Here is a 13,876-nt window from a genome sequence, read left to right as displayed (position 1 = left end):
TCTTTGGCGGATTTTTTGATTGGGTCATTTATTTTTCTGGAGTTGAGCTGCAGGAGTTGCTTGTGTATTTTTGAGATTAATCCTTTGTCTGTTGCTTTGTTTGCTATTATTCTCTCCCAATCTGAGGGCTGTCTTTTCACCTTGCTTATCGTTTCCTTTGTTGTGCAAAAGCTTTTAAGTTTGATTAGGTCCCATTTGTTTATTTTTGCTTTTATTTCCAATATTCTGGGAGGTGGGTCATAGAGGATCCTGCTGTGATTTATGTCAGAGTATTAGTTTTTAATAAAGTCACTATGGTCATTCAAATGTGGGTGTTTTGCATTGACATGTATTTTCATTTCACTTGGTGAATTAGGAGTGGCTTGCTGGTCATATGGTAAGTGTATATTTAAGCTAATAAAAAACTGCCAAGCCACCAACCAGTCTTTGAAATAAATCTGTATTTTGTAGACTTGTTCTTAAGGTTCTCACTACTCACCCTCTTGCTCCTGCTTCCATTGCTGTTCCTTCTTTCTCCTCCATCTCACCATCACACATGCACACTCTGCCCACCCATTCCTCCCACCCCACCCCAGGCTCCCTCATACACTTAACATAACATACACCAACCCTACAATCCAGCAATTTCACCTGTAAGTGTTCACTTATTCACCTAAGTGAACAAACAATGTCTTCAGTTAAAGGAAAACCAAGAAAATTTATTACCTGCATCTGGTCTATAACTATTGCTAAAGGAAATTCTTCAGAAAAAATGAAATGATACTAAAAGGAAATCAGGAACATCAGGAAGGAAGGAAGAACAACAGAAATGAAATATAACAGACCAGTGGTTTTCAGCTGGGGAAATTTAAACCTCCACCCTCTACCACCCTGGACATTTGGCGGTATAACTGCATTGTGTCCAACTTTTTGTGACCCCAAGGACTGAAGCATGCCAGGCTCCTCTGTCCTCCACTATCTCCCTGAGTTTGCTCAAATTCATGTACATTGAGTTGGTAATGCTATCTAACCATGAGAAACAGTATCATATCTAAAGCACTTTAATATGCACCAAAAAACAGAACTTCAAAATAAAGGAAGCAAAACCAGACAGAACTGAAAGGAAAAATAGACAAACATGTAATTATAGCTGAAGGCTTTAACATTCTTCTCTGAAAACCTTACAGGACCTGTAGATGGAAAACCAGAAAGAATACAGAAAAGCTGAACAATACCATCAACAAATTGGATCTAACTGACATTTATTGAACAAGTAACATCAGAGTACACATTCAAGTGCCCACAGGAACTTGAAGTTTATATTCTGGATCATGAGAAAATCTTAAAAATTTTAAAATAATTGAAATTATACAAAGTGTGTTCCTGACCACAATGAAGTTAAACTATAACTCAATAACAGAAAGATATCAGAATGATCTACAATACTTGAGATTAAATAACACACTTTTAAATAATCCACCCATCAAAGAGGAAGTCTCAATGGACATTAGCAAATATTTCAAAATGAACAAAAATGCAAACACAAAATATCAAAATTTGTATGGTATAGGTAAAGTGCTGAGAAAAAATGTATTATCTTAAATGCTTATGCTGGAAAAGAAGAAAAGTTTAAAATCAGTACTCTGAGATTTCACCTGAAGAAATTAAAAAAAAAAAGAGCAAAATAAACCAAAGCAAGTAAAAAGAAGGAAATAAAAAAGATAAGGGCAGAAATCTATAAAGTTGGAAACAGAAAACAGTAGAGAAAATCAATAGGGTCAAAGCCGTTTTTCTGAAAATACCAATTAAGTTGGTAAAACTCTAGTGAGACTGACAAAGAAAAAAAGGGAAAAAGATTCAAATTACCAATATCAGAAATGAAAGAAGGGTTTTCACTAAAGACCCCACAGACATTGAAAAGATAAGAAAATCATATTATGCACTGTATGCATGTATTACATTTGATAACTAAGATTAAATGTAGATTGGTACAGCCACTATAGAGAACAGTATGAAGATTCCTTAACAAATTAGGAATAAAATTACCAGACGACCCAACAACCCCACTACTGGGCATATGCTCTGAGAAAACCACAATTCAAAAAAGACACATGTACCCCAGTGTTCATTGCAGCACTGTTTACAATAGCCAGGATCTGGAAGCAACCTAGATATTCATTGATAGATGAATGGATAAAGAAGATATGGTATATATGTACAATGGAATATTACTCAGCCATAAAAAGGAACGAATTTGAGTCAGTTGTAGTGAGGTGGATGAACCCAGGACCTGTTATACAGAGTAGTCAGAAAGAGCAAAACAAATATTGCCTATTAATGCATATATATGGAATCTAGATTAAATGGACCAATTCTTGAAAAACACAAACTAACAAAGCCAACCCAAGATAAAATAGATACACAGTCTATTTCTATGTCCTATTAAAAGAATTGAATATTTAATTAAAAAATCTTCCAAATGGAAATATCCAGGTCTAGATAGCTTCCCCAGCAAATTTCATGAACAGTTTAAAGAAACAGTCCCAATGTTTACAAAATTCCAGAAAATAGAGAAGGGGACAGCACTTCTGAGAGAACACTCAGATGGAAAATTAGCACATGAAAAGATGCTCAACATCTTTAGCTGCTAGGGAAATACAAATTAAAGCCATAATGAGATACCTCTACACATCAAGAATGGCTAACATAAAAAATCCTGACAATAACAAGTATTGATGAGCATGCAGAACAACTGGAAATTTCATAGATTGCTGGTGGGAATGTGAAATTTCCAAAGCTGCTCTGAAATAACTCTGGAAAATAGTTTGATAGTTTCTTATAAAATTAGACATGCATTTACCACATAATCCATCAAGCCCAGTGGTAGGTATTAAACCAAGAGAAATGAAGTTACATTCATACAAAGACTTGTATACAAATGTTTTTAGCAGCTCTATTCATAATTGTCAAAAACTGAAAACCACCCAAATGTTCTTCAGTGGGTTAACAGATATATTGTGGTACAATAGAATCATACTGAGTATTAATAATAAATAGAAATGACTCAGTGTTATACACAGCACTTAGATCAGTACCCAAAGGTACTGCTGATTGAAAGAAACCAATTTCAAAGGGTCACATCCTACCTGATTCCATTTATAAGACATTCTCAAAATACAAAATACAGTAATGGAGAGCAGATCAGTGAGTTGCTGGGGGTTAAGTGAAAAAGTTGGCTTAAAGCTTAACATTCATAAAACTAAGATCATGGCATCTGGTCCCATCACTTCATGGGAAATAGATAGGTAAACAGTGGAAACAGTGTCAGACTTTATTTTTTTGGGCTCCAAAATCACAGGAGATGGTGACTGCAGCCATGAAATTAAAAGATGCTTACTCCTTGGAAGGAAGGTTATGACCAACCTAGATAACATATTAAAAAGCAGAGACATTACTTTGCCAACAAAGGTCCGTTTGGTCAAGGTTATGGTTTCTCCAGTGGTCATGTGTGGATGTGAGAGTTGGACTGTGAAGAAAGCTGAGCGCCGAAGAATTGATGCTTTTGAACTGTGGTGTTGGAGAAGACTCTTGACAGTCCTTTGGACAGCAAGGAGATCCAACCAGTCCATCCTAAAGGAGATCAGTCCTGGGTGTTCACTGGAAGGGCTGATGTTGAAGCTGAAACTCCAGTACTTTGGCCACCTCATGCGAAGAGTTGACTTATCAGGAAAAGACCGTGATGCTGGGAGGGATTGGGGGCAGGAGGAGAAGGGGACGACAGAGGATGAGATGGCTGGATGGCATCACCGACTTGATGGGCATGAGTTTGAGTAAACTCCGGGAGCTGGTGATGGACAGGGAGGCCTGGTGTGCTGCGATTCATGGGGTCGCAAAGAGTCGGACACGACTGAGCGACTGAACTGAACTGAACTGAACTGAAGGGAGGGGGTAGAGAGGTATGACTACACAGAAGTGACACCAAGGAGTTTTTGGAATGATGGAGTTATATATCCTAATTGTATTGGTGGTCATCACATAAATCTAGAATTTTATCCATCCTGGAAAGTCAATTTTACATGTTAATTAAAAAATAAAATAAAAAGTATGGATAACCACTAGAAGTATATAAAATGGAATTCATAACTTTCAAATTAGCTTAAGAAAAAATTTGGAGGGTGATAAAGGAGACTTCATCAATCTAATAGTAAGTATGAAAGCTGAAAACATAAGGACAAAATAGCAATAGTAAGTAGAAAACACAAAATAAGATCATACAAATAACCAAATATGCCAGGAATCACAGTTGTGGACCTGTGACCAGGCACATGGTCATCTCACAGAGAACACTTTCAGCCTCCCTTGTAGACAGTGTGGCCATGTAAATATTTGCCGATGAGATGTGAGTGCAAATAGTGTGTGCCAATTCCAGGCCGGGGCTTACGACATCAGGTGGGCCTTGTCCGTATTCTTTATTTGCCTTCTCAGTGGTTGAAACCCAGATACACGTGGTGACCATGCCTCAGCCATGCAGGTGATGCTGATGTTCTGGGGTTTGTGGGATGACCCAGAAAGTCCACAGCGAGCAGTTACCCACTGACCTGAACTATTTTCTGTTTATGTGAGAAGGAAATAAACATCTCAATTTTTAAAGCTGCTGTATTTTGGGGTACCTTCATTAGTACCTTTGTTGGGCTTCATTTGGAGTATCTACCTCCTTTTAGAGGCCCCTGAAGGACAGCAGAGCTAAATCCCAGGCTCTCAGAAGAGGGAGCTGCAGAGTTTCTGGAGCCTTCACGTTCTTGTTCCCACCTTCTGCTGTGGGGTCCAAAGCATCTGCAGACTCAGGCTCCTGGTTCTGGAGGTGAGCCAGGCCCGACATCGTGGTGACACTTTTAATGAGGGGAGGAGAGTGGGGTCAGCTGGTGGGGCCCTCGGTGTAGGCAGGTCCTCTTCTCTGGCTGGGCCCTCTGGCTCCCTCCTCAGTAGTGGACACAGTAGAGCTGGACACTACCACTGATCCGCAGCTCCCGTAGCTGCTCCAGGACCTGCTGGCCCAGGCTGGAGGCCCCCACGCCCTGCCCGTTGAGTGCCAGCTTCAGGCCTCCCTCCTGGCACAGGAGCAGCACCTGCATAGAAGGGTGTGGGGTGCTGCGGGCTCCCAGACCCTCCCTTGCCTGCCTGACGCCCCACCCAGTAAGTTTCTCCTTCCACCAAAGGACACGGAACGGACCCACGGGGCACCCAGTGGTGAAAGAGACGGGATGACGGAGGGGCCCAGGTTGTCATCAGCCCTGCCACAAGGATCTGCCCAAGACTTGGCCTCTGTTTCACCATCTGTAACAGGGGTTGCTTCCCCTGGAGGAGTGGTCTCAACCTCAGCTGCACACTGGAGTCATTAGCAGGGCTTTTTAATAATGCTGAGGCCAGGGCCCACTTTGATTAATTAAATTGGTGTTTCAGGGTGTGCGATCAGGCCCACTGGTTTCCTCTCTTCTAGTGGCTCTGGCTCCACAAACCGCGCCCCCTCTCCCCGGACGTACCCCCACTCTCCCGGATGGGAGTGCAGCTCTGAGCTCCACCCCAGAGGGACCAGGGGTCTGGGCTCTGACCCACCTCGAAGAAGCGCTGGGGGTAGAAGAGGAAGGGGGCCAAGATCAGCTTCTTCCGGCCCCAGCGGGAGACCCAGGCCAGAGTTTTGTCTGCAAAGGATGCCCTGAGTGTCACGGGAACGTGGGCGGCCTCGTCTCGCAGACTGAGCGTGAAACTGTGGGAAGGGGCCGGAGAAGGGGCTTGCAGGCTTGCTAAATAAACACCAGGTGCTGTGCTAAGCCTTGAGGTCGGTAGCCCAGGGCTGACCTAACCTGTAGAAATGTTCTGGCTGGTCCCCAGTATTGTTCAACTTAAAGTATTACCATTTTCGAAAACTGACAAAGTTTATACAAAAGAGAACTTTTGGCTTCTTTTTTTTTTTTTTTTAAAAATTCAGATCTGGCATCAGAAAATCTACAGAAATATTCTTTCCACTTCACCACATTCTCAACCTGGTGCCTCACTGTTTACGTGACCTGCCTGGCCTCTGAGGACGCGTGAATTCACAGCCCTAGAGAGAGAGCAGTAAAATGATCTGTGTGTCAGCTACTAATAACCATGTGACTTTGAGCTAAGATCTGGCTTCCTGTCTCCAAATTTGGGAAGGATCGGGGGTTCTTTTCTTCACTGGAAACTTTTCATCTTCCCTGTTCAGGTGGGGTTATCTTTCTCCTTTTTTTCTGATGGGGGAACTCAGGGCTCAGAGGGGTGGAGTGACTTGCCCAAGACCACAGTTTATAAAAGGCAAAACCAGGAATCTAATCCAGTTGTGCCTGGTTTTTGAGGCCCATGCTGCCGAGGGCTTTGCTGCAACCCGCCCAGAATTCACGCACCTGATCAAGAGCATGGGGAGCAAGGATTTAGTCAGGTCAGTGACTTAAAAAACAAGAGCAAAACAGAAGGCGATGGGGCAGGGAAAATACACGTCATTCTCCTTACTCCCCTGCTCTTCCACCACATTTGTGGACCACTTGTTATATGCCTGGCATAATCCCTAAAGCTGGCACTATTTTTACCCCCTTTTACAGACAAGGAAATGGAGGCACAGGGAGGGAAGGTCACTGCTGTGAAGCTGCTCAGATTTGAAGTGTCCTCAACAGAAGTCAAGGGCTTCCCAGGTGGTGCTAGTGGTAAAGAATGCACCTGCCAATGCGGGAGACCTAAGAGACACGGGTTTGATCCCTGGGTCGGGAAGATCCCCTGGAGAAAGAAATGATGACCCACTCCAGTATTATTGCCTGGAGAATTCCATGGACAGAGAAGCCTGGCGGGCTACAGTCACTAGGGTCACACAGAATCGGACACAACTGAAGCGACTTAGCACGCACGCATGCAACAGAAGTAAACCCAGGAAATCGGGTCCAGAAACGTCATGAGATCCAGTGCAGTTCCGGAAAGAAGGAGAGAAGGAAGGATGATGAGGAAGAAGGAAAGAAAAGAAGGAGAAAGAAAGAAAAGAAAGATTCTTGTCCTACTGGAGCCTGCAGGTTTGAGGGATGAAGTAGTAGCGCCCCTTGTGGGAGAAGCCAGGAAGCATCCACTCGACTAGAGTTCCTCCAAGCCCCCACCTCCCAGTGCGGGGCTACTCTCTGGGGTCCTCTGGCGGTGTTTCCTAAACCAGGACACTATGGGAGATCACGTCCTCCCATCTGTACGCGACTTTTCAAGTTGTACACTTTTATTCTCTAGTTTTTATTTTTTTGGCTGAGAGGCATGAGGGAATCTTAGTTTCCTGACCAGAAAGCAAAGCTGTGCCCCCTCACTGGAAGCTCAGAGTCCTAACCACTGGGCTGCCGTGAAAGTCCGAGCCTGTGTCTTTAAAGGGCCTTTCCTGAGGCTGCAGCTGGGGCCTGCGGTGAGAGGCTGGCCGGCCGGACCACACGTCCAGACAGGGAAGACACTCCCAGGATTGGAGCTGCTGGTGCCACAAAGCTACCTGAGCCCTGAAACCAATCCCAGGTGAGACTTTCACAGGCTCTGTGACCTTGGGCAACGTACTTCTGCTCTCTGCTCCTCTGTCTCCTCAGCTGGGGGCTAAGCAGTAGTCCTGGAGATTGAAGAGGTGATGCTTCTAAAGCTTGTGCCTGGCACAGAGATGCGTCCCGTCCCCCACCCCGCCCCCAATTCTGCATACTTACTCCTTGGGCTCTGGTAAGACCAGTCCCCGCACTATGATGACCTGTCCAGGCCAGAGACCCTGGGGAAGGGCATGTGAGCAGGGCACCTCCTGAAGGAACAGAGGAGATGACTGAGAGGCGGGTGTGGGGGGGGATCTCACAGAGGGGGTTGGGGAGGGCTACTGCCCTGAGGAGCTGCTTTCTGGGCTGTCCTTAGGGGCCAGGGAGCCCCGAGGCAGGTAAATCTCTGCCTCTGCACCTGCAGGCAGGAGGAAACAGCCCTGCTCAGTTATTATACACCTACTGCAGGCCGGCCTCCTGTACTCTGCTCTCCTGTCCTCCCCTTCTCTTCGCCTGCCCCCCTGTGCTGCGAGCTCCTAATGCTGAGCTCCAAATGGTAATGGCTCATTCCTTGGTCTGCCTCCCCACCAGCCTGTAAGCAGCTGGAGGGGGTGGAGCTGATATGTACCTCCACCCTGGAGCCTGGTGCTGGGCCTAGCAGGGACGACTATCAGAAAACTGTGTGCAGAATAAATGGAGAATAGGTAAAATGAAGCTGGAGCTTTAGCCTGAAGTTGCCCATTCACCCACAACTTGCAATTCAAGGGGAAATCCTGGTGCTGGGGGCCATTTCCCGCCAGGTGGGGGCGCCCTCCCAGCCCTGATAGAGCAAGTGAGGGACTGTCTTTCCACCAGATGCAGGAACAGAGGTCACTCACCAGCCCAGGGCTCCTCAGCAGGAAAGGCTGTCAAGGAAAGAAAGAGGCGACATGGAGGCCACGTGGTGCTCGCTCAATGAAAGGGATCCTTAAAAGTTGGGGATACTGGGGATTTGCTTCTCTCAGAGATAATACAGGAAAATGATTGGGCCTCCAGTGGGGCCCTCTTGAATTCAGGTGGACACCGGCTCTGGAATAATGGGGAAGAACTGGACGGAGGGTCTGTCATTCACTCACTGCGTGACCCTGGCCGAGTCCCTGGGTCTCATCTCCCTTCTGCCCTGCAGGCCAACCTGCTACCTTGCAGGGTTGCTGAAACTCCATCTGAGATGGATCCGGCAGAAAGGCTGGGCCCTGCCCACTCCAGGAAGTCAGCCCACCCCATCCGTCCTCCCTAGCTGGCCCTGGCACCAGGGAGAGGCAAATCCCGACTCCCATGGGCTGAGGCAGGGCCAGCTGTAACCATGGTGGCCGCACAGTGAGGGAAGGGGCAGCTGGGCCTTGTGCAAGGTGAGCAGCAGCCCAGAGAATGGCAGGCCCTGCTGGGGTCAGAGGGAGAGGCACCGGCTCAGCTGGGATGGCTGGGACAGCAAAGGCTAACCCAGCTTCCAAGACTCACGTGTCCAACCGGATACTCGCTGCCACCCTCCGCGAATGGCTATTGGGAGAGAGAAAAAGCAACAGGTGGGATTCAGGACCACTGCAAGTCTAGAGCTTGACTGTTTTGGCTCCCGTCTGCCCTTCTGTGCCTGGGAAGGAGGGCAGAGGCCGGCTGTGGCCTTGGTAGCTCTTCCTCTCCCTAGAGGCCTTGTCAGGGCTTCTCAAACCTGGCATTTTGATCATTCTGATTCCTGGGCCCTACCTTCGACTTACTAAATCAGAATCTCTGGTGGTGGGTCCCAGAAATCTGCATTTTTAAATCAACTCCTCAACTGGGAATGATACAGCCAGTGCTATGTTTGGGTCTCACGGCTTCAAGACTCCAAGTCATTTGCCTTCTGGCCACTGCTCCACATTGACCAGACCCCACGCCCAGGATAGCTCTTCTGGCAGCTCAGTTGGTAAAGAATCTGCCTGCAAAGCAAAGGACCCTGGTTTGATTCCTGGGTTGGGAAGATCCTCTGGAGAAGGGATAGGCTATCCATTCCAGTATTCACGGGCTTCCCTGGTGGCTCAGACGGTAAAGAATCCGCCTGCAATATGGGAGACCTGGGTTTGATCCTTGGGTTGGGAAGATCCCCTGGATAAAGGAACAGTTTCCCACTCCAGTATTCTTGCCTGGAGAATTCCATGGGCCGAACAGCCTGGCAGGCTACAGTCCATGGGGTCGCAAAGACTCAGACACAACTGAGCAACTTTCACTTTCACGTCCAGGATAGACTTCTGCCCCAGGCTCTTGGGCCCCTCTTCCGTGGCCACCTCTTCCCTCAGCCCCGCCATGTCCCACACTTGGATGGATGCCCTCCACCTTGGCTGTAATTGGTGTCAGGACTTGTCTGGGATGGAAGGGGGTACCAGGCTTGTTCAAGCATCAGGGGAAGTCAGAGGCCGCTGCCACCCAGGCCTTGGCCCCAGAGGAACTTACATTGACGTTAAGGAATCCAACGGCCGTCACCAAGATGTCACCAAATATGCCCAGGGTGTCTACCCGAGACAGCGGGAGCCGGTAGCAGTAGTGGAGGAAGTGCTGTCCATTTATACTCACCTGGAGAGAAAGACGAGGCTGAGACCATACTGACGTGCCAGACATCCACTGAGTCTCTTACTGGAATTTTCCTCTTTTAACTTCACACCAACTCTAGGAGGCAGGTATGTTTTACAGACAGGTGCCCAAGGCTTGGGGGAACTTAAGTAGCCTCCCCAAGGTTGTGGAACTGGCAGGCAGAGCACCTTTAGTGCTCCGCCTGGTCCCTGACACACCACGCTGGCCCCCTTTCGCCTCTCAGCTGACCTGCCAGCAGCCGCAGCAGCCCTCCGCCTGCCCCATCCACAGGTGAGGAGCCTCAGGGCTCTGGGACCCCTATCTCTCTCTGCAGTGCTGGCTCGCACCAGCTCCCTCTGCCCTGGAGAAATCTGAAGATCCTTCTGGCAGGAGTTCACAGCAGCGGTGAAAGCCTTGAGGCCAAGTTTCTCTCTCCCTTCCCTCCCCACTGTTCTGTGTGATGGGGAGAATGAAAGTTCCCTCCTCATGGGTTGTTGTGAGAAGTCAGTGAGCTGAGAACAGCGTCTGCATCTGCAGTGCTCTCTAGACGCTCCCAGTGACAGTGGCAGCACCTTGGCATCTGCTGAATACCGCCATGTATACCAGGCCAGGTGGGCCCAGGGCAGCTTGGAACCGGGCCTGGCAGCTCCTTGGTCCTCTGAGTACTGGACTCTGTGCTCCATCCCTCCAAATATCTCTTAACTCAGTGACAAGGGGGATGGCTGAAGGAAAGAGAGGCAGAAGGACACGAGTTCTAGACCCCGTGATGTCCCCTCCCGTGCGTGCGTGCTAAATCGCTTCAGTCATGTTGGACTCTTTGTGACCCTATGGACTGTAGCCCTCCAGGCTCCTCTGTCTATGGAATTCTCCAGGCAAGAGTACTGGAGTGGGTTGTCATGTCCTTCATGGGGTCTTCCCAATCCAGGGATCGTCTCTTGCATCTCCTCCATTGGCAGGCAGGTTCTTTACCACGAGCACCAGCTGGGAAGCCCTGGTGTCCCCTCCCGCTCACCTTCATCTCCTCATTTCCAAAGAGGAAGAGGATGAGGAAGCTGGCCCCTCTCTGCAGGGCCATGTGGGGCCACCGGGCCTCGGCTTGCCAGCGCCCACGGTACAGGGTGTTGCAGATGACGTGGGGTTTGGTGGTGTGGAAGCGAGGGTTGAAGTGGATGGCGATGTCTGGCCGGGGGTGCAGGCTGCAGCCGCACTGGAAGTCCACCATGAACCTGTGGGGAGGTGAGGCTCTCAAAGGGCACCTCTGGTCAGAGACTCCCAGAGACCCTGAAGGCAGAGAGGAAGCCCCATGGAGCACTTCCTTTACCTGTGTGCATTTAGAGGGACCGCTCCCTGAAGCATGACCATCTTGCCTGCTCGCAGGCCACCAAAAATTGTTGTGACATAAGGAATCACCTGAACAAAGAAGAAACTCATCCATACAAGGTTGGAGAAAGGGCCTAGGGACCCCTGTGTTGGGGGTGGGATGGGGAGGGAAGAGGAACAAGATAACTCTCCCACCCCAAACAGAAAATGTCCTGATGGGGAAAAACAAGTTTTCTCTGAAATGTTCTCTTTCATCTCCTCTCCTGTCTTGGACCTTCACAACATCCAGGCCACACTGCACGGGGGAAGCTGGATTCAGCTCCACTGCACCCTGGGAGCACCAGCCCAGCCCCCCCCCCCCCTCAGCTCCTAGGGCACGGTAGTGACCCCACTGAGGTTCACAGTCCCCTGGCTGCCACTCTGGCCTCCACCAGCCTGGTGTCCAGTCTCCCCGAGGACTGTTTATAGGCCAGAACCTGGGAACTGGGAGGCAGAGGGATGGACAAGTTGGGATCTGAGCACAGATCCTGGCATGGAGGACTGATAATGACTCAGTCTACCTTCTCAGCTCACCTTTCCCCCGGTATTCCTAATAGACAACGCATACTTTTACTGCTTCTGGCCCTTTCTGGGACTGTTTTCTCAGCCCTCCCTCCACCTTGTGAAATCTGACTTGACTTCCCAGGCTCTGATTGCTTTTCCAAGCATCATCCATTTTGGTGCCTGAATTATCCCTTCCCTCACTGTGCTCTCTACTGCTGTGGCTAGTTTGGCCCTTGGCTGACTGGCTTAGAGCCCTATGGCTGGTTGTTCCTGCTGGGAGGGACAAGCCTCTAAGACAAAGTCCTGTCTTTAGCTTCTACAGGCTCAGTGCCTGGCCTGGCACAGAGTGGGCTCTAAAGAGGTATCTGCAGAATAAACACGAACTTGCCCAGGTTCACACTGGGCAGTGTCACAAGATGGGCCCTTACCCAGTGTTCTCCAACTCCCGGCAGCTTTCAGAAACCCAAACTGCCGAGAAGAGCTGAGACCCAACAGCTCTGCCCTCCAGGTGGGAGCTTGCAGCTTGCAAAGCAAGGGGCCCCTCTAACCTGGGGAGGATCGGGAGGCCCCGGCTATCAGAGTGCCCACAGCTTAGCCGGGCTGAGCATGTCAGTCCCTCCCACTTCCCAAGCTTCTTCGGGCCTGGCCTGTAATTAACTGAGCTGAAGCTGTTCTCCCGAGAGAGGACTAAGGAAAGAGAAAGTATAATTAGTGCTCATTAGTGGGAGGGTGGGTCTCCTGGGAGTTTGGTCTTCTGTAATGCACTGTCAGGCTTCAGGAAGTCTGCAGGGCCCTGGGCCAAAGGAGGAGTCCAGGAAACCCCAACCCGGTGTCTGACTGGGAGGTTCTGACCTGACTGCCAGGCTGGAGATGAGACTGCCTTTCCTAAGTGATCAGGGTCCCCCAATAGTACTACGCACTTCCCCCTCCCCAGGCCCTCTTAGTCACCCACTGTGGAATAGGAGACAGCACTGTCTTCAGGCTCTACAGATTTTAAAATGCAATCATCCCATGAGCTCATTGAGAGCAAGTGAAAATGAGCTGTCAGTCACTCTAAGCTCAGGAGGACCTTCCAAGAGTCATGGGCAGGGGCTGGGGAAACAGGGTCCATGACTCAGGGCCTCTCCAGCCCCCTGCCAACCTGGGAGACCGGGCCCAGCTGGAAGGGGGAGCCCTGAGACCCAGGAGTTTCCAGACCTGAGAGGCTGCTCACCGGGTGGAAGACTGGCGGCTGCAGGATGAAAGTGTCAGGAAGCGGGTCCAGTTTCTCTCCAGGTGACATGGGGGTGGGGTGGGGTGCCTGGGGCAGCTCTCCCAGCAGTCGGTCTCACTCGCACCAGGCAGGGTCCTAGTGGCGCTGGGAGCTGTCTACCCCCAGCGCCCGGCCCCAGCTCCAGCCCCACCGGCTGGATTGGGTGTCAGCAGAAGTCCAGGTCGAGGGGTGCGAAGCTTGCAGTAACTAATCCTCAGGGTCTGAAGCACGCAGCCTGTGGCAGAGGGAAGCCAGAGTGGTTCCTTTGAGGCCCGGAGGGGGTTGTGGTTTCCAGGGCGGCAGCCAGAGCCCTTCGAGGTTCAGAGGCAGAGCTGGTGGTACATGTGGGCAGGTTCCAGGAGAAGCCCCGCCCCCAACTTCCTGGCCACCAATGGGGGGCTTCCCCTTCCCTCCCCATAAAAGGTTTCCACCTCTGTCCCTCGTTTTCTGCCGCTTTCCCCACTCTTCTCCTTTTGGCAAGTTTCATAGTCCTTTGGGGCTCCATTTCAGCAATGGCTGGAACTGCCAGGGCCCAGTTGGGGTCACAAGGAACTGGGATGGGGAGAGGTAAGAACAGGCAGGGTGAGAGGAGACCCTCTGGCTCAGAAGAGGCAGGTGAGCAGAGGGGAGCACACAACTACACCAAAGGAGGCCT

At 49.6% G+C, this 13,876-nt stretch overlaps 1 protein-coding gene across 2 annotated transcripts; it reads right to left on the bottom strand.

Annotated features, from left to right (window-relative positions):
• Positions 1-4,809: 4,809 nt before the first annotated feature.
• LGALS12 (galectin 12) lies at positions 4,810-13,483 on the bottom strand. 2 transcript variants are annotated; one of them, XM_065936562.1, is made up of 9 exons: positions 13,183-13,483; positions 11,428-11,516; positions 11,119-11,332; positions 9,990-10,109; positions 9,024-9,062; positions 8,405-8,431; positions 7,707-7,795; positions 5,593-5,743; positions 4,810-5,105 (listed from the first exon to the last, which is right to left on the bottom strand). In XM_065936562.1, exons 1-9 carry the CDS (start codon positions 13,249-13,251, stop codon positions 4,959-4,961), a joined length of 945 nt encoding a protein of 314 aa, XP_065792634.1. In that variant the 5' UTR covers positions 13,252-13,483; the 3' UTR covers positions 4,810-4,958. The 2 variants fall into 2 exon arrangements, with proteins under 2 accessions (XP_065792634.1, XP_065792633.1); XM_065936561.1 differs by lacking the exon at positions 13,183-13,483 and having other exon boundaries at positions 11,428-11,498.
• Between the last annotated feature and the right edge of the window lie 393 nt (positions 13,484-13,876).

This window comes from Muntiacus reevesi, chromosome 5, assembly GCF_963930625.1.
Source record: "Muntiacus reevesi chromosome 5, mMunRee1.1, whole genome shotgun sequence".
NCBI lineage: Eukaryota > Metazoa > Chordata > Mammalia > Artiodactyla > Cervidae > Muntiacus > Muntiacus reevesi.
This window is presented reverse-complemented; position numbering and strand designations above follow the sequence as displayed.